At 46.8% G+C, this 25,521-nt stretch overlaps 3 protein-coding genes across 5 annotated transcripts in view; 1 reads left to right on the forward strand and 2 right to left on the reverse strand.

The window, feature by feature from the left end:
* Positions 1-987, reverse strand: part of RSPRY1 (ring finger and SPRY domain containing 1) — a 35,909-nt gene extending 34,922 nt beyond the window's left edge. The window contains exon 1 of the mRNA XM_058846099.1: positions 848-987. The gene's annotated coding sequence lies outside the window, so the exon portion shown is untranslated. The remainder of the gene's footprint in view (positions 1-847) is intronic.
* A 262-nt stretch (positions 988-1,249) lies between these two features.
* Positions 1,250-14,432, forward strand: PSME3IP1 (proteasome activator subunit 3 interacting protein 1). Its single transcript, XM_058846071.1, has 8 exons — positions 1,250-1,328; positions 2,568-2,648; positions 4,293-4,438; positions 4,625-4,723; positions 6,437-6,558; positions 10,446-10,579; positions 12,542-12,606; positions 13,699-14,432. Exons 3-8 carry the CDS (start codon positions 4,309-4,311, stop codon positions 13,914-13,916), a joined length of 768 nt encoding a protein of 255 aa, XP_058702054.1. The 5' UTR covers positions 1,250-1,328; positions 2,568-2,648; positions 4,293-4,308; the 3' UTR covers positions 13,917-14,432.
* Positions 14,433-17,165: 2,733 nt separating this feature from the next.
* CPNE2 (copine 2) overlaps positions 17,166-25,521 on the reverse strand; it is a 43,059-nt gene continuing 34,703 nt past the window's right edge. For all 3 annotated transcript variants that reach the window (XM_058846131.1, XM_058846133.1, XM_058846132.1), the window contains exons 13-16: positions 22,877-22,928; positions 21,823-21,956; positions 18,621-18,857; positions 17,166-17,753 (exon numbers count right to left, since the gene is read on the reverse strand). In XM_058846131.1, the coding sequence (XP_058702114.1) occupies positions 17,646-17,753; positions 18,621-18,857; positions 21,823-21,956; positions 22,877-22,928 (531 nt within the window). In that variant the 3' untranslated portion in view covers positions 17,166-17,645. The remainder of the gene's footprint in view (positions 17,754-18,620; positions 18,858-21,822; positions 21,957-22,876; positions 22,929-25,521) is intronic.

Below are 25,521 nucleotides of genomic sequence, written 5' to 3' on the forward strand. Positions count from 1 at the left end.
TTCACATCTCCTCTGTAAAGGCAGAAAACTTGCTGTGGAGAAACATGTTCACACTGAGAACAATAAACAGTTTTCAGGATTCAGACTCGTCACATTCATGTAACAATATTCAAGGGCTCAACAACACCGTCGTGTTTCCGAGCTGCCAAGGCAGCTCATGGGGGTCTGTGATTCCGCGATTCGATGTCATTTTGCCCCTCGCACACCAAACCCGCTGTAGCCAAGCCCCTGTTTTGCAAGTCATACGAGCACCGGGAGCTCTCCGTGCAGCCGGGAGGCGCCGTTAGGAAGTTCCAACCCCTCCCGGCCCCGAGCAGCCCCGGACTCGGGGCGCCCGGCTCTCCAAACCCCCCGTTCATTCACCCCTTGCCGCCTTCTTTAGCGAGCTCCCAGCTCCACACGCCAGCCCCGCTCTGCCCAGCTCCGGGGCCTCCGGGAGAGCTCAGCGAGCCCGGGGGCTGCACCTCGGCCACCCGCCTCTTACCCCTGCTTGTCCTCCCCAGAAAGGGAGGTACCGGTGGTCCCGGTGAGGCAGCCGAGGGGTACTCACAATCCCTGGGGGGCTTCTGCATCAACCACCAGAGCCGACGGGACCCCGGGCCGCTGCCCGGGGCCGGGGGGCTGCGCCGGCCCGGCCCCCGCCCCAACCGGGACCTGCGCCGGCGGCCCCTAGGGGACCGGAGGGCGGGGTGGGCTGAGCACGGTGCCTTCACTCATTAACGCACGGCCGGCAACGGGGCTACCAGCGCCCAGCCCGGCGCTGTCCCTTCCCCTCAGCCCGATGCGCGCCCCGCTCCACCCCAGCTCCGCGTCAGCCGCCAGCCAGGCCGCGTCCGCCCTGCCTCACCTCAGGTCAGCTCCGCGCAGCCCCGCCGAGAGCGCAGCGGGGCCGCCACGGTCCCCGCGCCCTCCGCCCCTATCCGGCCCCGGCCCGGTGCTGCCGCCGCTCCTTTGTGCCGAAAGATGGAGGCGACTCACGACGCGGCCCCGCCCCGGCCCCAGGCCCCGCCCCGGCCGCGACCGCGCCCCCCGCCGTCTCCCGGGCGACCCACCCCGCCCTCGGCCCCGCCCCCGGCACCGCAGCTTCGCCCAATCGAGACGCGAGGGCGTAGTGACGTCATCCCTCCAGCCAACCCCCGTCCGCTCCGCGCGCCGCTCTGCCCGCCGTAAGAGCGGCGGGGATTGGGCGCCGCGGGGGCGGGGCCGCCGAAGGAAGGGCTCGCTCGATTGGCTGCGGGAGGCGGAAGGGGCGGGGCGGCCGGCGGAGGGGAGCGGGGTCAATGGCGACGCTGCGGGCCCGGCGGTGCCGCTCGCTGTGAGGGGTCGCGGTACGTGCCGGGGGCGGGCTCGGGGCGGTGGGGCCGGAGGAAGCGCCCGGGGGCGGGGATAGCGGCCGTGGCCGGGCTGCCGGGCCCTTCGGGTGCAGGGGTGAAGGGGGCCGGGCCTGGGCCCCGTGAGAGCGGCGGGCCGGGGGCCGCTCCCGGGACGAGGGGCTGGAGGGAAGGTGGGGAGAGGAGGTCGCAGTGAGGACTCGGAGCAACTCGAGCCCGGCACGGCCGGGAGGGTTTCCCGCCCCGAGCTGCGGGAGCACCGCAGGAAGCGGGGCCGGGGGCGGTCTCAGGCTCGTGGGGAGCCATTCATCCCCTCCGTCTCCGGGCGGCTCCAGGCTCCGCACCCAGCGCCTTATTTGATGTGGTGCGGGGAGCGCTGCCCGGCTCGGTTCAGTGGTGAGGTGATGAAATGGGTAGGTAAGTAGTCTTTGTTATTTAATGAGGGCTGAATGTATTGGTAATCGGGTACCCAAGACGCCGTCGCTGCTCTGCATCTGTCCCAGCCTAGGTGGTGGCAAGGGTTATGAAGTTTGGGAGGTTTTCTGATCCTGGGCGTGTTGCCATCTGGTATTATAAAAACCTGCGGTTTACAACTGTAACAAACTTTTGTCACTTGCAGTGGCAGCGTAGCCCTAGAATACAGTCACCAGATGAAAACATAGATAAATAGGGAGAAGTTGCCAAGTGTGTGTTTTTTGTCTGGTTTGGGTGTGTTTGCTTCAGATGGGAGAGGGCAAAGAATACAGCAAGATTAGCAAACTTTATAAGTGCAAGTGGACTTTAATCTGATGCTGCTTGGTGGGTTTTTTCCCCCCCACATCTCTTTTCCCCAAGATGGGGTTGTCAGTACCAGACACCAGTTTTCAGGATGGTATTGAAAACATCATTGCTGCATCTTAATGCAGCACCTTTAATTAGGCCATAATGAAATGTTAATCCACTTCCTGTATCTTAAAATATATTGTCTGAGAGAACTGACTGATCCAGATGGTTTGCTGTTGAAGGCTTTAGTCCCCAGAGCTTACTGCGTTCTTGTAGAATCCCTCTTTCTCAGTTTGCTTTTATTACTTTCTGTCACCATTGTATTGGAACCTTTTGTTTCCTCTCTAAATATATAGGTTGAGATGACACAAGTGGAAAAACAAATTATGTTGTTTATGCAGCATTTGGATAGGAAAGCTGGCCTTCTGACTGGGACCTGTATTCAGCAGTGAGATTCGATTTTTATCTTTGCAGGTTTCCAGCTTGAACCACCTTCAGAAATTACACTCGAAGAGCAAGTGTTCCATGCTTTCTGGAAAGTGGACTTGTCTTAGGGTAGATTTTTTTGTTAGATACTAAAAAAAAGAAATAAAGGAAAGTTAAAAAAAGAGAAAATCTCCAGCCCTGGATCTGTCCTTCCTGTCCCCAGGAATTCTTAAGAGAATTCTTTTGTTTTAACTTCTTTTAATAATACTAACCTTAATAATGCATCCTGCTGTAACGAATATTAGTCCAGTGCGCTAAGCTGAATTTCTCCTGAGACCTCAATTTTTTAATTTTTGTTACAAGCAATACGTTGTAAGGGTTTCAGGACTTCCTGCAGGATTGAGTCCTTGAAGGATGATAAACAGGTTTTTTCCCTTATTTGAGTTACTGCATCCCTTCCTCCTTGGAAGAGTAACTGTTCTGGGATCTCTTTTGTGCTGAAATGCAGACAGGATGAGATCCCAAATGAATAGTACTTGGCAGAACTGTGGGCAGTCATCTGCAGTCCTTAATTGCTGCAGTTATACCAGGGAGATAATGAAGTAGAAGAAAGTTATGTGTGCATGTCTTTAAATGAACAGCTGTGTATGTTGTGTTTATTATTGTACTTCTGTGCACAGGTTTGATGTACAGGCTTGAAACAAAAACAGGCATTAGGGCTCCATTGTGTAGCATAGAGCTGGCAGAATAATTCTGAAAGGAGACACCTAGGGTTTACAGAAGCAGTTTGTTTCATCCTGGGCTTACAGGTGTCAAGACCATGAGTTTTCTTGTTAGGTCAACTACTTGGAGCATCTCCATTTTGCACCTGGTACTGAAATCTTGAAGCAGAGGGTGGCTGCACTGTGTGGGAAGGGGCTATGTTCTCTCCAGGGAAGTGCTGCTCATTTTGTAACCCCAGCTCTGTTTTAGCCATGAGGAGTTCCCTTTCTCACTCATCTGTTGACCCCCCAGCCAGGTCCCCCCAGTTTATATACTGGGCACAGTGTTCTGGGGTCATACTTCTAAAAAATACCCCTTTGGCCAATTCAGGACATCTGTCCTGGCCATGCTCCTTCACAGCTTCTTGTGTAGCTCCTCGCTGCTGGAGTGTGAGATACTGAAGAGTCCTTGGCTTTGGCTAAAACTGCAAGAGTGTTATCAATGTTATTGTCACTCCAAACCCAAACCACAGAGCTGTACCAGCTACTAAAGTGTTTAGCGCTGTCCCAGCCAAAACGAGAACAGCTGCTAATTTCTGAAATCTCACTGTTAATCACTTCTAAATACACACATTCAACAACTGAAAACAGGCAAGCTTTCTCAAATTTTCATATTGGTTGGTCAAAAAGAACTTGGGATTTGATGTTTTGCCATTGCTTTGTCTCTCTTCAGAACAGAGATGGAGGAACAGAAATAAAAGGGTGAGAGTGTAGGTGAGGATGTTTAATTTTATTTTTTTAAAATACTTAAGCAAAGTAAACCCATTAAATCATGACTTTCAGAAAAACAGCCTTATAATGATGAAAAGAGTAAAGAAGGAGTAATAGATGATGCTTATTAGTCTTAGCACTTAGGCAGTGAGTCTGTGTCTCAGTCAGTGCTTACTATGCAGTGTTCTTTAGAGAGCTGAAGTTACTGTATGGGCAGCAGGTCTGTTTTTCAGGATATTTAATAATTCACTCACTGAAAAGCATAATCAGACTCCTGATGTTTTGCATATTGTGTTTCTAGGAGACACTGTTCCACAATGGATGGGGGAGATGGTACTGCTGACCTCGTGATTAACAAGAGGTTCGTGTCTGAAGCAGAGCTCGAGGAGCGACGGAAGAGAAGGCAAGAGGAATGGGAAAAGGTCCGAAAACCTGAGGACCCAAAAGGTATGGGCTAAATTTTAAAAATGATAGGAAAAAGATCTGTGAATTTTTCACTTTCGTGGAAAACAGAAATAAAAAGTAATGGCCTTTTATTTTCTATAATTAAAGGATTTTTTCCATGAAGGAACAGAACTATTGGTGGTTTATGTTTCTAACATATGGTCTCCCTTCCTGATTTGTTCCTTTCAGAATGCCCAGAGGAGGCATATGACCCACGGTCGTTGTATGAAAGGCTCCAGGAACAGAGAGAAAAGAAGCAGCAGGAGTTTGAGGAGCAATTTAAATTCAGTAAGCACCAGCAGCAAACTGCATGTGTTGTATGCAACAGCTGTGCACAACTTCTGAGTAAAGGACATATCTGTGTGTCTTGCCTCCCTCTCTGAGAGGGAAACAAAGGCTTCAGCAGAGTACTATTGAAATCCTGGATTTTTAAAGAAATATGTTCTGTACCCTGGGGGCAGCACTGCACACATGCAAAACTCAAAAGATGTTTGTAGTTATCAAGCTGCATGCCTGTAAAGTGTTGAAAACAGCTTATATTGCATATAAAATTAAAAAAAAAACCAAAACAAACTTGATAGCAATCTATGAAAAAATGTGAATGTATTGTGGTTTTGTGACTTTTGAACTCATGCTTTAACACATGTTTGAATCAATTAAAGAAATTCTGTTAGAGCAGCTATTACATTTCCAAGCCATAATTATTTGACTGAAAGAGATTTGAGAGTTAAGATTATGATTTGGAAGAAGTAAATTTACATGTTTTGGTTCTTCAAAAGTAGATGTTTGACTCTTCTAATGGAATGGGAACCTAATTTCTATTGATGTTTGAATTTCTGGTTTTAATAGAAAAGCCCTTTGAAAAGTGGCAAGTACAGATACCAGCTCTAATGCATGGTAGTCTCCAGCTGACTGACAGCTGGCAGCCTGAATGGGAAGGGCTTCTAATAACTGTGTAAATTAATAGTTTTTCTTGCCCAGGTGTATTAGATCTGCAGCACATTTGCTTTGCTAATCCAAGTACTGGAATGGGAAGTAGCCCTGAGAAGTAAACCCACTTCTGCTTTTGAGGCAGCCACAGCAGAATATCAGATACCAGCTAACCTGGAGAACAAAACCTACTGCAGAGTGCTGGGAGGGAACCTCAGTGAAACCTCAGCTCAAAGGACCTCAGTGGCTGCTCCTCTTAGTTTGCAGATGAGGCAGGCTGAAAATGGAATTAATTCATGTCACTTGCTTCAAAAAATGTCCCAAGTTTCACTACTTTTGCTCTCTGAAGGGACCCTCAGCAGTAGTAGTGAGAGCTACAAGTTACTCTTTAAAGCTTTATGAATGAGCTCTGAATGAGTTGGAAGGAGCAGAGATTGGCTTTTATAAAGTAACCTCAGATAATAATTGATTTCCAGAGCTTTTCTGTCAGACACAAGCTTGTCAATTATCAGTAAAAATGGATTTCCTAGTTTGCCCTCAAAGTGACTAGGGCCTGCCTGTGTGGGTGAAGATTAAAAATATGGTGACTTCATGTAAAAGCCTAAAAAATCCTCCTATGGAATTAAACTTTAATGAAGACTAAAGGGGATGATTGGGCTAAGATTTCTGATAATGACTACAAACAGCAAGATTTGGTCTTTCTAAAACATACTGTTTATTGTCATTCTAATTAAATCATTTGCTCAAGGGGCACTGAACATTTGCAGAACAGGAAATAAAAGACCTTCCTGCTGCACTAGCATATACTTTCCTTAAAATAGCGTAGCATGTTTAGAAAGAATTTGTTTTTATTTAGAAATTAGGAGTTGTCTTGCTTCTTCTTATTTTAAAATTTTTGAACAGGTGTTAAAACTAATTAGGTAGGAATTGTTTGCTGTAAGAAAATGTACTTCCTTTTTTGAGGGAAGAAGTAGTGTGGTTTTTTAGTTATTGGTTGGTTTAAGAGCATTTGGAGGAGACAGACTTAGACTTGGTGTCTGAAACCAAAAAATTTCTTCTTTCTTTATTCAGAAAATATGGTAAGAGGCTTAGATGAAGATGAGACGCATTTCCTTGATGAGGTTTCTCGGCAGCAAGAGCTACTAGAAAAACAACGAAGGGAAGAAGAGCTGAAAGAACTAAATGAATACAGAATATCCTTTGCACTAAAATGACTGGTGGTTACCTAGAGGAGGGTAAGAGTGGGCTGCAGTTTGTTCTGTCAGTTGACATTCTTTTTTATAAAACTGCTTTACAGAACGTGTATAATGATACACTTTCAAAGTTTAATGGTTTCATTGTAGCTTTGCTAGACCACTGCAATGTTCGGTAGTCCCCCCTCAACTCCCACTTCTTTGATACTTTTATTTCCTTCTCCTCCTCCATTGTTTAGGGATTTGTTTTTTTCTGTTATTGAGGTAATGAAGTAGCATCACTAAAAAGAGAAAGGGAACATGAAGAAAAGCCAGTCTCTTATTTCTGATCTTTTGCTTTTGTCTTCTTATGGAAAATCACATGCTCTTTTTTTTTAACTGTATATTGTCTAATTTTAACATATTTGTTTGAAATAATGTATGGATTGCTCTCTCTGTTACTCTTTTTGGAGTATTAGATACTTTCTCCCCTGCTGATACCTGCAGGATGAGAAATTAAATACATCTGTGCAGATGTGCTGACTTTCTTCTGGGAAGTCAGTGTCCTTGGAGTCTTGTCTCCTTTGGGTAATACACACTTGTAGGCAGGACTAAGAGCAAGATAGTTTGGCTTTGCTGTTAAATGCCTAATTTTCTTGTAGATGTGCTAGAAAATCATATAGGATGCTTTTTCTCTCTAATTAGTGCCAATCAAGGGAGGTTGGAATGATTTGAGAATTTCAGTGCTAAGCAAAATGTTTTTTTTGAGATTTACTAAACCTATGCACAATCTGATGGTTTCCTTGTCTCTGGCTTTTGAGTTATGGGTGAACAAAACACAAATTCTCAGGGAAGCTTTAGTATAAATGAGAGAGCTTGTGGATACAAGGAGGAGACCAAAACCAGTCAGCAAATAAAATTGAATAGGGCTGATACTACAAAGGTTGGTCTTATCTTGTGTTAGTGAATGAATTACAGTTTGGAGCGTGTGTCCTGTGAAGAGCATCTCAATTAGCTCAGGAATGCGTTTATGAAAAAGCAATCCTGATGCATTTTTTTCACTTCAGAAATAGGCTGCAGTTAGTTGATTGCTTTGGAGTATTTTCTTGTTTTGCTAGATCTAATCATGGGATATTTGTGGGATATATTTAGTTTCGGTGGTGGTTGCTCGCGGGGCTGGCTGATCCAGGGTTGTGCAGTGTGAGATTGTGCTGTGGGAGCAGCTGACAGCTCTCGTTATGTCACGTACATCTGGGGTGAGCCATACCAGCCCGGAGGGAATTTAAGTTGCCTTGAATTAGCCACGTAACACAGAGATCCCTGAACAGCCTGATCAAGATGTACAGGCCATCTTACCTCAGTCTTTGCACTCTTAGTAATATTGGTGGCTCTGAATCTGAAGTCTTGCTGTAAAAATTAAACTGTGGAACTTATTGCTGATGGGGTGGAGGAAGAGAGAATGTTTTATAGTCACCTCATCTCATGAGAAAATCAAAAGTGTTGCCCATTTAATTTCCTTTTTAAGTTCTTTTTATTTAACCATAATATTTCAAGTAACCTCAGAGCAAAATGACTTGTGTTTTGAAATTTTTGGCAGTGTTCTGAAATGCAAAAGTGTTTTTTGCTTCTGCAGGTTGTTACTAATGGTTTGTCACTGCAGTGACAAAAACCACTGTGCTGCATCTATAGGTGCTGTTCAAGTGCTCTTCCAAATTAATAAGAGGAATGTCAACCTAATGGATTTCATTATTTGCTCTTTTTTCTGGTATAGCATCTAATTGAAGCTACCCAGAGGCATTAATTTCATGGTAAAAACTGCATCAATATTCAAGTACAGAGATTTCTTTTTTTTTTCCTTAATTTTTCAGGTTGAACAATCACAAAATTATACATCTTCAGGATAAATATGCCTTGGAATATTTTAATGTATTCTTGAGCATAAGAAATTCACATGCATGGATGAATAGGATTTTTTCTTTCTCCTGCATGAATAACTAGATTTATTTGTTCCTTACCCTATCCAGACCCCCCTGTTCAGATAAAGATTTACAAATATTTTTTTAGCAATTTCCAAGAAGTATATGAGAACAAGATCATCTTGTCTTCACTCCCGTCTAAATGTAGGAACAGTCCCCCTCCAAGAAGCTAGCTTTACTGAAGGACAGCTTGTTTAGTGCAGTTGATATTTAAGATTGAGAGGTTTGTTTCTAATGTTGTCTTCCTGAGAGGGAACACTTCTTGGCTGGGTACAGCATTACATTTGCTAATGACAGCAGGATATATAAGATATCTACTAAAAATGTGCTGTGCCTTTCTAGTTGAGGAGTTTTCGGAGAATGCCATCCTGGATAGAAGCTAAAAGTCTGTAATTTGGTATCTTTTAAAAGAAAAGTCTTTGAGTTCCTCAGCCAGGCTTAGAATATAACAAGGCAATGGACCTAAATGTGGCAGTTGAACACTGCAGTGTGTTGAAGAATTGTGTGGCAACATCAAATCGTGTTCGGCACAAGGAGCTTTCAGATGACTCCAGACAGCCACAGGATGGCACTCCTGTGCCATCTCAAAGATAGATAAAATTGAACAGTGGTTTGCACTGAGAAGACTTTTGATTGAAGTAAAGAACAGTCTGGGTTACTGCTGTGTCTATAGGAAAATCAAATAATAAATGGCACCTGAACATTCCTGTCTGTAAAGTGATTGGACACTGAGTGTCATTTCAAAGCAAAGAAAAGTTTTTGATTTTCAGATACTCAGTAGGGGAAAAAAGTTATGGCTTCAAATATATGGTCATCAACACGAAATTCACTATCCAATATATGTCTGCAGTGACTGGGGCACCTGTGAAACTCCAGGTTGTGGAATTGTAGTTGGAGGAGAAGCTGTTAGAATACTAGATTTGAGTTTATAAACATGCTTTTAAACTAGGTTAATTTGCCTGTGCAGTTAAAATTTTTGCAGAATTTTGTGTGACTCTCCTGGCACCTCATCTGCAAACAGGGTCTTTGTCAGATTTCCCTTCATCACACAAGGAGGTGTGTTCAGTGTGTACAGAGTTTGCTCTAATAAACAGACCCAGCTCCTTCTTATCCCATCTCAGAACCTGCTTAAGCTTCTTCACATCATTATATGTTTCAGCTTCATTCCACCTTGCTAACACTGTTTTAATCTACTTAGCTTTTCTGAGTAGTTGCAATCTTTTTTGGGTGAATCTTGGACCACAGTTCCCCTTAATCAGTGTCTCCTTTCTCTTGGGATTGGTCCTCAGACCAGCAGTAGAAGCTTTATGGTCCTTACAGAGAGATGAGTTGAAAAGGTATTGTTTAAAGACCAAGCCTGAAAAGTGGAGCTGTTCTGTCTTGCTAGGCTGAAATCTGCTGGGCTCAGCAATAAGAGTGTTCGAGGAGTGGAAGTGAGTGCATATATTGCTACTCAGCTTTTCTGGTAAGGATTAGAGTGTGGAGCAGCAAATTTGAATTACAAATGTGTTGATCCCCGTAGAAGGGGAAGTACTGCATTGCCTGTTTGGTTTGTTTGTTTTGGTCCAGCCTGACCTTTTTGCTTTTCTAAGGCCTTTAGGAAAAGGCAGGATGGTGGATATGTTCATGGGTGCTGGGTGTTTTGTGTTACACCTTTCTGGCTTGTGTTGGCTTCACAACAGCCAGGCTGCTGCCTGGGCATCTTCACAGGAGAGCTGGTCCTGATACCTTAGAGAGCTCTGACCCCAGAGGGCGAAGTTTCTTCTCTTTTGGCTGGAGCTATCAGCTCAATGTCATTACAAATAAGTCTATTTTGATAGAATATGTGAATGAACTTCGGTCGCTGCTGTCGGCAGAGCTGGCTAAATATATCGGGGAGGAAATGTCTGTTCTCCCTGTTCCTTCCCAGTTGATCCTTAACCCTTAATTCACAGTACTCTCACTAAAGTGGGAGTCAGTATGGACCCAAAGAAGGAAACTGAGAAGAAATTGCCCATGAAGTCAGTGGAAAACAAGAACAAATTTTCTCAGGCAAAGCTGTTGGCAGGAGCTGTGAAACACAGAAGGTTAGTTTCACACCTCTATAAATTCATGAGGAACGGAACCCAGTTAGCAGTGTAAAGGGAGACAGGCCAAAACTGCCTCCAGAGAGTGAGGTGTAAACCTTAGCCCTAAAGAAAAAAGGGGGAAGGTATAAGAAAAGACCAGTCTTGTTTCTATAGGCTCTCACAAACTGTGGGGAAAAACATGAAGCAAATCAAATAGATAAGCATGTGTAAAGCAAGTGGGTAGGATCTTCATTTTAGAGTGCCAGGCTTGGGCAATCCTGCTTGGGGTTTGAGGGAATCTATTTTACGTCTGTTTGTAGATATCAGTGTCACCTCAAATGCAATTTCATTCAGGTTGCCTAATTTATCAGCCAGTTTTATCTGTGTTTAAAATGGATTGTTTAAAATGGACAGCATGGGGGAGACAAGGCTACAAGAGAGGAGCTTTGTGTAGCAGTTTGGTACCAGTTTGGTCCTGAGAATATCAGAGAAACTTTCTGTGTTCCTCGGTGATTTGCACTGATACATCAACACCCTTTCCATCCCATGGAGGTGACAGCTGGGTTTGTGATGTGTTTGCTGCTTTGATCTTGGCCTGTAAACACAGCTGCTGGTGTGTTACAGGTTATGGAGACACCAGGCATGTGTGACCAGACTTATTTCCCACATATGAATCATCTAATACTTAAGATGATTACTGACATCTCAAAATTCAGTGTGTTCAAATCGTCTCAGAAAATGCAAGATTATTTTAGAAGCTTATCTTGTAGGGTGATGTTTAGCTCCCAGTACAGCAGTTAATTGCATGTCTGAAAAGTGAAGTAAGCACTTCCACCACCTAATGTCTGTGGAGTAGGGTGATAATTTGGGTCTGGGAAGGCAGAAAAGAAAAACCCTGAGCTGGTAACAAGCAGCCAGTAGTGTTGTTTTTGTCTTGTAACTAATAGTACTTAACCCAGTGGGATGTAGAAAAGGAGCTGGCATGTGCATAATGGTACTTCTAAAGTCTGCAGATGGCATCTGTTTAAAGAGAGCATCTTAGCTGACATGTCAGTGCCATTGCAGACTTGCTTTACAGTCTTCTATTTTTGCCATCTTATCTTTTATTGCAAAGTGGCCCAAAGCAAGTGTAGTGTGAGCTCAACATCTGCTCCCTGAGCTTTGTAATTTCCTGTAAAGGATGTATTACTATTAAAAGCTCTCTGCACAGAGTAACCTTTCATCTGTACTGCATGTTCTGATAGGGACCGAAAAGAGGAAAAGAGTTAATGCATAATAATGCTCATGCTTCATCAGTTCATCACTGCTGAATCCGGGAAGCATTTGTTTATGTGGATGCCTTAGAACTGGGAACATGCAGAAGCAGGGGGGGAAAACCTGAGCAGTGACAGAGGAGAGCTATAGAAGCTCTGAAGAGTCAGAAGTCCAAGTCATGCCCCTTTCTCCCAGTGCCAGACCCAGAAAAAGCCTTTCTGGACACTTCTGTGAATTGCTGTAAGACTGTCTGGGCTTGCTGGGTGCAAGATTTCTAGATGTTTTAGAGCAGGCTGTCTAGGTGCTTGAAGGAGGGGGAAGAATCTCTTCAAGGGAAAAGCCATGGATGTTGGCACCAGCAAGCATGGTAATGCACATGTGCATGGCTGTGGTCATGCGGGTGTGTGAAGCTCAGGTAGGCATTCCCAGTCTCCTGTGGGGCATGTCCTGCTGAATAGGCAGCTCTAGGCTGCTGTGCAAGGGGTTTGACTGGAGCTCTAAGAGGTGTTTTCCTTTCCCAGGTTAACAAGTGATACTTGTAGTGTAGGTGTTGGCTCTGCCTTGGATCCTGCGTGTTCCCCAAGGAGCCTCAGTTAATGGCAGTTGGAAATGGTGATGGTCATCAGGGGACCCTGCTGGCATTTGCTGTAGGATTTGAGGCAAAGATGTAACAATGACTTCACAGTAATTAAGTGGTTATCTATGAAGAGCTTATTTTTTCCACAGTTCAGATGGTGGTAACAGTGTGAAGAGGTTGAAACTAGACACTGACCACGACGACAAGAATCAAGGTATGTCCAACTTCTGCATTTGGGAAGCTGTGTGTCTGTCACTGAACAGCAACTGAGTTGGGGTTAAATCTCATGGAGGCTTTGCTTTTCTGTTCCTTCACTGGGCAAGGCAGCATGGTTCACTTTTAAGCAGTAGAATGGTAAGGGTGGGTGCTGACAGTCTTGATGGATAATAGTGCTGCAGGGAACCTCTGCAGGTTATCAGGATGTCCCCTGCCCAAACCAGTCCTGACAGATGTTTGTCTAAGTTGCTCTTAAGTCTCCAGAGATAGACTGTGCACCTTCCTTTGAGAGCTTATTAATCTGAAAGAGTTTAATCTGATAACTAATAGAATTGTCCTTAGGTGCATTTCAAGCCTAATGCTTGTTCTGTGGGCAGGAGACACGGAGAACAGATCATCCCCTTCCTCTTCACAGCAGCATTATATGTATTGCATCCACTTCAGCTTTATGCTCTGAAATGATTCGGTCCATCCTGAAATCAATTTGTTTCAGAAAATTGTGGGGAACTAGAAGAAAAATAAAGTTGTGTTTCAGCTTCAGCTGTCAGGGCTGCAATTGACTTGCTGTCAAGAAACTCTGACACAAATCGGGTGAGCTGCAGTTGTGTAACGACAACCCAAGGCGCTTCCTGAATCTCCTTCTGTTCAGTAAACTTTCAGAACAGCAGAAATAATTAATTAGCCATGGAAGATGGTAGATGTTGACTAGCAGAATGATGGAATAAAACTTTCTCAACTATGCTGTTATATTGCAAAAAAAATAATTACTCAAAGCAGAGCCATTTACTCTTTTTTAGTGGGTTTGGTACTTGACAAGCATCAAACTGACAACTTCAGAATAAAACATCTGTAATGCCAGCATAGAGGTGGGCTTAAACTAGTGATGAGAAGAAAAAAATCCCCTGAGGTAGCGAGTCTTTCCTGTCAGAATGACTTTATTACAGCATAAAGCTGCCTTATGCTTTAATTAAATCCTGAAATCATCCTCTGCTTATGTGGGAAAAGCAGGTGAGTGACACGTGGCGGCTTCTGGGCTGATTGAAAGCCCTTTCCTGCAGCCCACTTCTTGACTGAGGTTTCTCTCTTCCAGAAAAACCCTCCTGTGTTCCCTTGGGGAGCAGCTCGGTGGGAGGCTCCACAGTGCATTGTCCCTCAGCAGCCGTGTGCATTGGGATCCTGCCTGGCCTGGGCGCCTACTCGGGGAGCAGCGACTCAGAGTCCAGCTCGGACAGCGAAGGCACTATCAATTCCACTGGGAAGATTGTCTCTTCTGTCTTTCGTGGCAACAGTTTCTTTGATGGTCCATAACAAAATCCCTCCACGTGTAATGTAGTGCAGAATATCTTCCAAAGCCCTGATGGATGCTTGTTGCATCCTTCTGCCCCAAATATAATCTTTCTAGCTAACCTCTCAACTTTAATACACTGAGATACTCCTAAAGTAACTCATTATTTCTTCCCCTACCCCCAACTTTCCATTTCTGGGGTGCATACTGAGCCTGGAAGAGCTGCCATCCTAAAGCAGAAGACACACCTAACCATGGCACAAAGGTCTGAGGGTATGGAGGAGAGAGCTTTTATCTTTTACAATTCTTATGGAAAGAATTATGTTGATTTAAGAAGTTTATACAAGACTAACAGGCAAAAAATAATCACTTGAAGCAAAAAAGTCTTGTAGAAGCAGCCATGTGTTCTGTTTTAAAATGTCATTTTTATTCTGTATTTGAAAAATGGGGGCAGAACCAAATTTGAGCAGATGGTGAAGTGTAGATTGCCATGACACTGTAAAGAAGTTTTAGTGTTACATGATTAAAGACGTTCTGAATGCATTTTTTTATCTCTGTCTGTGCCATTCATAATTGTTCTTATTCCATTAATCAATTTCTGCTCTACCCAACCAGCCCCTCCCTCAAACCACCATCCACAAGAGGTGTAGGTCAGTTTCCCACAAAAGCAGAGGTGTTGATGGAAAACTTGGTCTGAGCAAGTTCACAGGAACTGCAGTTGGCTTTTCTGCTCAAAGGCTGTTGCTCCAGCACTGGGGCTTGACAAGTCATGCAGCTTTTCAGCCAGCAGTGTCCTGAAGGGCATGAATCCAGGGTGGGTGGGACTCTCCTGTTCAGCCAAACTCCTTTGTACAGAAGTTGGAGGATTCCAGAAGCAGGGCTCCTTTTAATCTCAGTGTGCTGATGGGAGTTTGGAGGGTTGGAAAGCTCAGCAGGGCTGCTCAGAGGGGTGGAAGTGTCTTTGTGCAATCCTGCTCTATGTCCTACCCTTGTGAGACAGCAGCTGCTCAGTGTGTACCAAGGGGCAGTTACCTGGAGGTGACACTGAGGGACTTGTGAGGGAGCAGTGGGCTAAAAGCAGAGAAAATAAGGCCTGTAGTGGATTCATGCCTTAGCTTGAGTGTAGAATTTTCCAAAGGAAAGAGGGAGAGTTGTGCTCACAATGAAGCTATCCTTAGCCAAACACCCTTTCTATTTGCACAGCCCTGTTCCACAGTCAGATCCTGACAAATGCACTGCAGTTCATCCCCTGTTCTGGGCTGCCTGGTACCTCCTGTGTTTGCTCCAGAGCTGCTCCTGTCTCCTCTAGATACTGTAATTATGGCACTTTCAGGTGGAAAATAAGTAGATCTCATGCAGCCTCCCTAATGCTTTGCTTTTGGTGACTTTCATTTTACTGAGCTAAGGAATGAAATGGAAATGGTGCACAAAAAAAAAAAAAAGGCTTGTTTTTTTATTAAAGTTGCATGGACAAGAGCCTCAAGGAGTTGGTATGAGAGCTGCTGCTGTTCTTCCCTGGAATTAAACTAGATCAATACTCTGACTGTAGAGTCAGAGCAGCCTGGTCCAGCTGCCGGCATGCTGGGGTCATTTTCTTGAGTGGTATCTTGCACAGCTGCCTGATTTAGGGAGAAATTTGTAGTGGGAGTTTCCAGCCAATTGTGGCAAATGCAGTGGTGGGCTGCAGGTGAGGTGGTGTGTATATCATGGTGTGTATATGTTGTGCAAGGCCAGGAGGAGACATAATCCAGGAAAAGCAGATGGGAGGGCCCTCTGCCTTCCTCCTGTTCCTAGAAGAATGGAATAGGACACTTGGGGAATGCCTTTGAGTCTGAGTCAGTTCTGCTGTTCTCAGGGCCTGGCCCATGTAAACAAACTGCAGAGCTGTCCCAGCTCCTCACTCCATCCATTGTTCCCATTTACCTTCGTACATCAGAAGCCATCTGACATTAAAATCCTCCAGTGCTGTGGGAGATGTGCTGGGAAGTGCATGGGATGCAGGATAAATCAGACCTGAAAAGGGCAGCTGTGGCAGTAACCTTGCCCCGGGCTGTCAAAGCTGGAGATGAAGAGCTGGCTTTGGCTGGCTCCAGCAATTCTCATTCACTGGTGGATTTAGATGTATTTTTTTGGTTATTTTTAAGAAAAAAACCATGACTGCATAGTGTGTGCTTCATCCCCTCCCCAGGGACAGCTCAATAAACCGCTTGTTGTCTGTGCTAGTTGTTAAAGCTTCAGCGAGGTGTTAAAAAAACCCGACAAACCCCCACAAACACTACTAGCAGAAGAGCTTACGAGTTCCTGCAGCTGCGTGTGAGGTTCTCTTATGGAAATAAAAAAAAAAAATATAATTTTTTTTCCAAAGCCACAGACTTCGATCTGGAAGCTGAGCTGGATACAGCATTATTTTTAAACAGGCCACCCTTCAAAGGCTGCCTCTCCCTTTGGAAAAGGGTGGTGTTGGTTGTTTATTTTCCCTTCCAGGAGGTTTTGCAAGGCAAATGTTTCTCGGAGCAGTCCCACCTCTCCCAAGGGATGGGGTCTCACCCTGGCGCTGTGGGGCTGCCTGGGACCATCTGTGTGCTGGTGACTCGGTGGCAGCAGTGACAGCCACAAGGCTGCTGGCAGAGAGCACAACCAGTAGCACACGCCTGGTGAACCGTGTAGAAAGGGCTGTGGGCTTTATAAAGGGACAGCAGCATCCCACCTCAAAAACTTCCATTAATGGGGAGGAGACTCAAGTCGATTTGAGTTTGGATAGGGCTGGTGATCCCTGCCGGATATTCAACAGCAGACTCAGCTTCAAAAGATCTTAATCTAGTTAGGAACAGCATAAAGCAGCAATTAGCACGTTGCTGATGAGCAGCTCAAAAGAGCTGCTGGAGAGCAGGATTTCATTACCCAGCCCATTTTCTTCCAGGCAGCAGGGAGCTTTTGTTACTCAGACTTGGTAAATTTTCTGGACTTGAAAGTTTTCTAGAGTTGAAGCAGCAGTGAACCATGAAACTCCCTTTGATGGTTTGTTATGGGGTCACCGGGGTTTTCCCAAACACACAGACTCAGCTCAGGCAGGCATTAGGGGCGTGCTGCCTTCCCCAGGATATCCACCTTCACTAAATCTCCTTCTGGGATGCTGCCATTGACAGTGTGGGGCTGATCCTGGGGCACAGCCAGCAGAGCAAGTGAGGGACCAGGACAGCCCTGTCAGGGTGACTCCAAACACTGCTGACAGTGTAAGCTGCTCCCAGACCTTCCCATCTAGGAGACTCCTGTTTTAAATGTCCAAGTTTCTTTATTAACCTGAGTATAACAAATATAACATGTACACAGTATAAAAATGAACACAGAACCTGACAGGTGTACAGGTACAACACAAATACATGAACTATACAACAACCAGTTCATTGAATGATAATAATATATTAAGCATTTCATTGCTTGGAAAAAGCAAGTTTTGATCATAAAAATTGTATCCTGTAGCACTGAAATTATACAAAGTACATTCAATACTGAAAAGTGACTCAACAGAGCAGGACCAAGGCATGGCCTGGCTGCTTAGCGTTACCTTGGGCCAAGACTGTACAAAACGAATCCAGACACTTTGCTGGGATGAGTCTTAAGAACTTAGCAATTAAATTAAGAAGTACAAAGTGTTTCAGGGAGGGTTTTCTTCTCTTAAAAGCATGTGGAACGTGCTTTTGGCAGGACCAACAGGCTTCGGCAACATGCAGAGGGTGCAGCCTGGCACAGCTCTACGCGGGCTCTGAGTTGATGGGTGGCAGGTTTTGGTGCTTGAAGTACTGCACGACTTGCTGGGGCAGCTCTGCCAGCACAGCTTTGGCCAGGGTCTCCTTGGGGACCTGTTAGCCAAAGGGAACCAACACCAGTGTTAGGACAGCCACAGGGGACCAACTAAGCCAACAAGCTCCAGACCTTGGCATTTAATACCTCCTACAGTCTATTGATATCCAGCATCTTATACACCTGGAACTATTATATTCTACACTACCCCTCTCTCCAGGAGAGAATTCACTGGATCAGAGCAATAAAACATCCTGTGTAGGTCAGAAAAAACAGGTATGAGTGGCAGGAAGTGAAATAAAAAGACACTGATTAATTGCAAAAAAAGGGAAAATAAGCACAAGCTCCATCCTTGGCAATCAATCCTGTGCCAGGAACAGCCTCTGTCCCAGAGCTGTCTCCTGGATGACAGCAATGGAACCATCCCACGGAGGGGACGTGCAGGGCCAGTGCCCCCATTGCCCCTTCCTCCCAGGGATCAGGGGATATGGGGCTCCTTCTCAGGACAATTCAGCACGAAACCCTTGGTGTGTAATGGCTGGATGAGGCCTGAGTGCGAGTCACCAAAACCAGCACAGGACTGTGGCGAGGGACGTGAGCCCAGTGCTGCCCCACCCTGCTGCAGGAACTCAGATCCTGCTCTGAGTCACTGGTTTTTGCTCCCACCTGTCTGACAATGACACAGGGTGGAGAAACATGGCATGGGCAGGTGGAGTCCACTGCAGAGCTGCAGAGCACAGTTACCCCTCCCTGCAGTGCTGATTTATGTCATCCATGCCAGATCATCCCTGAGGGTAAGACAGAGCGAGGCAGACAGGTACCTCTTGCCTCTGTCTGCCTCTACCGTGGTTGTTCCACTTCCAGGGCGATTCCCAGGTGTGACACCCCGTTCCCCCCGTGATCACCTCCCTGCTGCCCTCACTCACGTTGCGGAAATTCCGGAAGGGCACGAACTGGACGATGTCGCGCACGGCCTCCTCGCCCGTGTAGGAGTGCAGCACCCGGCTGTCCCCGTCCAGGAACTCCATGGCAGCAAAGTCAGCGTTGCCCACGCCCACGATGATGATGGACATGGGCAGCTTGGACGCCTGCACCACGGCGTGTCTCGTCTCGTCCATGTCACTGATCACCCCGTCCGTGATGATGAGGAGGATGAAGTATTGCTGTGGGGGGCACAGACACAATGGGATGCCAGTACACCCCCACACGCAGCCAGGGCTCACACTGAGGGCTGTGAGCAGACAGGGTGCTTCACATGCCGAGGGGTGGCAGGTCCCCTGGGGATTTGGGGGTGAGGCTCACCATTTCCCAGGACAGCTGGCATCATGCCCTTTAGCAGAATCCAGAAATTCAGGTGTTCCTATTAACCCCTGGTTTTTAAAAGTTCTTAAACAAACAACAAACCTGCTCTCACTCCAAAATATTTTTCTGAATTACCGATTTCCTGTTCTTAATGATGCAAGAAACCCAACCTCTAAACTGTACAGGATCTCTGTCAGGGCCAGGAGGAATTCAGAGTTGGGACATGAGCCCTGCTCTGATGGGGAGCATCTCCTGTATCGCACTGCCAGGTTGTGGGGCCATCCTGTGCTCCATCTCCTGTACAAAGCTGAGGGTAGGGGATGCACTGAGGGGGGTGCAGAGGGTATCAGCAAGCTGGGGGATGACAGAGCAGCTGCATTAGAAACTGCTCCCCTTCCCCTGGGAAAAGGAGGGCACCAGGGACAGTCCTGCAGAGCTGGGGAAGGATGGACAAACAAAGACATGGACAGATGGTCCTGCTGGACTCAGCTCAGCAGACCTGGAGCATGTGGACCCCCCCAAAATCCCATCTCCTCCATCTCCAGGGAAAGTAATGGCTCAATTTTGGCACATTACAGAGCTTGTGTGTGCTGGAGAAATGACGAAAACAAGCACTTAAGAGCATTAAAGCCCTTTGTTCCTCTCCTCATTCTTTCCATTTCCTGTGAAAACCACCAGTGCAGCATCCTGGAAAGGCAAAGGAAGGAGTGCTGCCCCAAGCCTGTTTTTCTGGTCCTCCTCCAGCCCACATCTCCTGAAACCTTCCCTAAGCTTCATCTGCTCTTGATGATCTGTAGTGCTAAATTCCAAGTACTAACAAGGCTGGGTAAAGCTTAAACACAACCTGAGGACATGACTGAGAAGACTTTCCCAAGCCAGACCCTTCCCTACTCCAGCCCCTTTTGATGCATTAACCCTGCCTCCACAGCACTGTCCAGGATTTAGTTTTTATCTAAATATGAACTTTTGAGAGAAAATACTGGTGAAACATAAGTTTGCAGAGCAGGACCGCAGGATCTGAGTCTGGAGGACAAGATGAAACTTCAGGAGAGGACCTGCACTGGTCATAACTGGAAGCAGGACTTGGACCTTGCCCACCTGGGAATCAGAATGGGAGGACAAGTATAAAACCTTGAGGGGAGCAGCTGATGATGACTTTGAGCTGATTCTCCCTTTCCCTGCCTGGCTTCTCTACTGGAAACATGGAAAGGGTTATTTCCCTTTGTTCCCTTTTTTTCTGTGAAATCTGTAACAGGATCTGAGAAAAATGCTGGAAAGTATGCAGGAAAAGGGGTGGGGAGGCAGAGCTTGTCAAATGTTTATCACAATGTCTTTCAGAGGTCAAAAGAATTAAGAGCTGATGCTGGGGATCAGCCTCAGAGCCCAGAGGCTGTGTAGGGGTGAGGAGCATAACCAAGGGACCACGGGGTAGTGCTGGAGAGCATCTGGGACATTCCCCAATCCCCAGGCAGAGACAGTTTTTGTGGTGACAGTAAATGGCAGCAGGACAGGGGTGCTGATGGCACCTCTGGGCTCCAGCTGTAGTACCCAGCCAGGGTGGCACCTCTGCCAAGCCACAACCAGAGCTGCTGGTGCACAGGGACCAGGCTGGGGGGTCCATTGCACACCAACCCTGCAGCATCTGCCTCCTTTCTCCTCTTTTTATTGTAAAAATGGCCGATCTCTGCTCCACGAGGGCTCCTGGGAGGATTCCTGATCCATTTGTTAATGATATCAGCAATTAGGCTCAGGGGGGTGAGCAGGACTTGGAGGAATCGGGCAGCATTGAGCAGCATGAGGTAAGAAAAGGGGAGGTTTGGGTGCAGGGACCCTGCTGGAAAGGTGAGTTTTAATTCCCCAAAGCTTCCCCAAGAGTCAAATGGTGAAACATCCCTCTGTCCCTCCCCCAGCCCCAGGATGTTTAGTCTCCCATCCCTTAAGAGCTGAGGGCTCTGTTTGTGATCTACGTTGCTATGGAAAAACTACAAGGTTTTTTTGGTTTTATTTGAAATGCTGGGAGCAAGTGAGAGCGGGAGGAAGAGGAGGGCAGGTCCAGGCAGCCACTGAAACCGTCAGCACCAGGGGTGGCTTTGATGCATGAGCTGAAGATGGGATGGAAGAGGAGAAGACCCCGGGGGGAGTGAGATCCCTCATCAATAACGCTTTGTGCTGCCAAAAAAAACCCCCGAGCCAAGCCAGGCTTGCCTCTGACGGCACTATTAGTGCCCATTATTTAAAATCTCCCTTGATTAAACTATTAGTGCCAGCAGAGGGGTGCAATTTGCATACGATTAGTGCCTCTGCTCAGTGCTGAGCCCGTGGGCTCTCCCTCCCCCACTGACAGCGACACAGAAAATGAAAAAATGAGGAGCAACCTGGATCTGTGCTGAATTAAACCAAATTCAGTATTTCCTTATGCCTGGAGCTGGGAAGAGCAACAGCACTCACAGCAAGGCTGGAAAACGTCCTCGTGGGGAATAGGTTTTAGGTGTGATTCTGCTTTGCTCCAGGCAGGAAATCAGGGAAGCTTTTCTCTGACATCTCCTGCCTTGCAACTGCTGATGCCCAAGCTGAGCTGTGTTGGCCAGCAAAAGCCAGGAGCCAGATCTGCCATCCTCCATGGGCAGCCTGCTGCCACAGGGACCCAAGGGAGCTCTATCTTGCAGACTTCAGATGTTCTCCACATCCCTAAGAGGACGCCTTGGTCACCACTGGCAAGGCTGGACCCACAGAGAAGTGGAAGACACCAAACCCAGCTCAGGCTTTGTGTTCCCCCGCCCAAAGCCATCGGGACTGCCACCACCTCATGGAATCTTATGGACTTACCGATGCAGTTTCCTGTTGGGTGGCTTGAGCTGCAAATCGGGCCACGTGGTTGATGATGGGGGAGAAGTTGGTGGGTCCATAGAAGCGGATGTGGGGCAGGCAGGCAGAGTATGCTTGAACAATGCCCTCCACACCTTCAGGGAAAGCAGAGAAACCAGGATTTACAGTGTCATGACTCAGGACCACAGCAAACCCAGTTAGGAATCATTAGCTCACGCTGTCAAGGAGCTGAGGTCAGATCTATTCCCCCTGCTTCCTGCCCAACTCATCCAGATCCACAAGTTTCTTCCACCCCAAATTCCTGAATACCCAAGCTTTGCTCTTCAGTCACTTTTCAGTGGGTCCTCAGACCTTCTGTGGTAGGGAAGCCCTCATAGTGCTGGCAGTCCAATGAAGGCATTACTTAGGACTGTGAAAAAATCTCAGAATCAGCCAAGGAGGAGGAGCCAAAAGAAAAGCAGCTCCTGGTCTCTGAACATAACCAAAAACCAGATAGAGGGTCTACAGTAGCCCTTACCACTCAGGATCTGAGCAGTCCTTCAGCCATCACTGTGAGCAGCTATCAGCTGCTAAATGGAGCGTTAAGCCTGAATTCCCCATCTGCTAAACAGGCCTTGTGTTTCTTGCAGCCTTGCTGGGAGAGCAGACGGCTGGTAGGACACACCAGACAGCAGAGCGAAGGCGGATTTTACACAGTCTGAATCCAGTTGCATCTTACCCTGGGCCTTCCTACACCCCCCCAAATTTTCTGTGCTTTCCTCTGAGCGTGCCTTTAGCATGTGCTCTGCTTCACCACTCTCTGAACATGCCTTGAAAAATTCCCGTGATCACAGAATCATGGAATGATTCAGGTTGGAAGGGACCTTAGAGATCATCTAGTGCCAACCAGGCTGGCACGGGTGGTGATGCCAGCCACTAGATCAGGCTGCTCAGGGCCCCATCCAACCTGACCTTGAACACACCCAGGGATGAAGGTGTTATTGAAGAAATGCAGAGGAAGGACAGAAGGCACTGAGGGCACCTAAGGAGTCCTGAAGGCCTGGTAGATGCTTACCCGAACAGAATGGGTTCCTGGGATTGAAGTTTATGGCAAACTCATGGGATACCTGTGGAGAAAAAAAGACCCACATTAATTTGGAGAGCCAGTGCAGGGCAGGCAGCTCACGTTAGTTAGTTAGTTAGTTCAGCTGATGCTGAAGGGCTGGTTTAGGTGTGATGCTCCCCTGGAGCAGAACCAGGTGGTCACAGAGTTATGGTCCATCACACTGGGTCAGTGACACTTCCCAGCCCTCTGCTACCCAAACAGCAAACACAAACATGGTCAGGGCTGAGCAGCACCTGAGGATGAACCAGTTCCCCAGTGCCCCCATTGTGGAGCAGGTCTGTCCACGTGGCTTCCTGCTGGCTGCCCAGAGGAGAACCAGGCAGAAGGGATGCTCTCAGCCAGCTGTGCCATCTCACCAGTCACTAGGAGAAATGACTTCATCCTGTTGCAGGTTTTAAAGGGAGAAAACTCAAACACATCACAGGGAGTCCCAGTCCAGGCAGCATCTTCATTCCCCATCCCTCTGCATGAGGATGATGAAGCAGGAGGGAAGAAGGCACAGAGTGAGCTGTGACCTGTTCTGGCATGTCAGGTACAAGAGCAAACCAGCAGTTAATCAACTTCATCATCTGGGTCAGCATGAGGGTGAAAGGCAGTGTGGGAGAGGTGACATGAAAACTTGGGTGTGATGGACAGTGAATCCTAGCACAGCCTGGGCTGGTTTTCATTGCCCATGAACCCATCCTTCCACCACAGCACATCCAAGACCCTTTAGCTTTTCCACAACCTCCTTTTGAGCTGAGGGAGATGGTCTTGCAAGAAGGTCTTGTGGCAAGAGCAGAGAGCCCTCACACCTTGATCCCTGGCCCGATGCACTGGACAGTGGTTGCTTTGAACCCGTCTCTGCCAGAAAGCCCAGCTGCAAGAGAGGGCTCCTGGCTCCCAGTATGAACCTTTCCAGTGCTGGTGTGGGTCAACAGCCTGCTTGTGGAATCGCCACCAGATGTGTGGGGTTAGACATTCCTCACTCTACTCCCAGCAATTTAGGCACTCTAAGAAGCAAACAGACTCTCAGGAGCATCAAGGATGTGCAGCTGCCTCTTCCAGCACCTCAGAAAGTTGAAGGGGTGATTTGGGCCTCCAGGCCACCAGCTCAAGGACTCTGAAACAAAAAGCTCCCACCCTGTTCGTGCCAGTGTTACAAAACAAGGATATTGTCTCCCTCTCGGAAGGGTGGAGGTTTGCTGAGCTTTTCAGCAAGGGAATTGCTTCAGGACATGCATATTCCCAATGCTGGCAAAACCGAGTGCCCTCCAAAGCGCTGTCTGAAGCCAGAGTCCTCCCAAGGCTGCAAACGCAACACGCGTCTGATTCAGACTTTCCAATTGTGCTGGGCATTGTGTCGAAAGCAGCAGAAACTGTTTTTACAAGAGGCTGTGGGGTGGGAAATAGCAACCAAACTAAAGTCAACCAAACCATGCTGCAAAGCTGAAGGAGTGCCTGACTGGTGACCAGCCACAGCCTGCTCAGGTCACTCCACGCCTGCAGAGCACAACCAGGAACACTCACAGCCACCAGGTTAGACACAAGCTGAATATATGACTGTGTTCTGCATACAGCCCTTCTCACAGAAGCCTTGATTTTGGACAATATACCCAAATTCAGTTGACTTGTGGTTGCAATGGGCTTGCTTCTTTTTTTTTTTTTTTCTTTTAAAGGTGTTCAAAATTCTGCCACGAGTATTTATAGACAAAGCAGGCAGAAATATTTCCATGTTTTGCTCTGCAAAAGAGGGGTTTCTATTTCTCTTTCTTTTAAGAAGCAATGAAATGTTTCAAGCTGTGTTCCTCACTGTCTACAGAGCAGAACCCCTACGTGGCAGAAGTGTTGCAAAACTCCTCTGAGTTTCTATGAATTTTACATATATATATAAAAAAAATATATCTATATATACATATCTACTAAAAAAAAATCAACAGGAGGGCTTCAAAATAACAAAAAATTTAAAAGAAAGGATGTCATTCCCTATTCAGCTTGTACTTAGAAAACAGTTTCTGTGAGGTCCAGTTAAATATACATGGAACACCTGCAGGTATCCCATTCCCCAGTAACTCACAGGGAGAAACTTCTGAACCACCACAAAGGGTAAGACCAACTTCACAGAGGGTTCTCTGCTACCCCCAGAAAGAATCCCACCCCTGCCATGACTCAGTTTCCCCACACACACATATATATACATATATATATGTATATACATATATATACAGAAGGTAAAAGAATGGAAAGCCTTGGAGGTTGCACATCAGCCAAGTCGCCAGCTTCCTTTGGCTGACCCCATCTCCCAAATCCAGGTGACCACTGTGGCTCCAACATTAAGAATCCCCCTCTCTGCTGCTGCTTTGCCTTTTCTCATCCCCCAGAAACCACAACCCATCTGCTCCCCTCTCCTGTTCCCTACCAGGAAACACTCGAGGCTCTACAGAGCTGTTACACGGCAAGATGTTCTTTGACATTTCCAACGCGACTTTTGTGTGCAAAACATCTTGCTCTGACGGGCGCCCGAGAAGCGTTGGGGGAGCCATGGCAACAGGAGCACAAAGCACCATTTATACCTCTTGTATCTCTTGGCAATCTTTACTTGGGTCTGTGGGTCC

The sequence above is a fragment of the Poecile atricapillus genome, chromosome 10 (genome assembly GCF_030490865.1).
Source record: "Poecile atricapillus isolate bPoeAtr1 chromosome 10, bPoeAtr1.hap1, whole genome shotgun sequence".
In the NCBI taxonomy this organism is placed as follows: Eukaryota; Metazoa; Chordata; class Aves; order Passeriformes; family Paridae; genus Poecile; species Poecile atricapillus.

Coding starts and splice junctions, on each gene's coding strand:
- PSME3IP1 (XM_058846071.1), top strand. CDS start 4,309: ATGGATGGGGGAGATGGTACTGCTGACCTCGTGATTAACAAGAGGTTC. Junction 4,439..4,624: donor AAAACCTGAGGACCCAAAAG/GTATGGGCTAAA, acceptor TGTTCCTTTCAG/AATGCCCAGAGGAGGCATAT. Junction 6,559..10,445: donor AAGAACTAAATGAATACAGA/ATATCCTTTGCA, acceptor CCCTTAATTCAC/AGTACTCTCACTAAAGTGGG.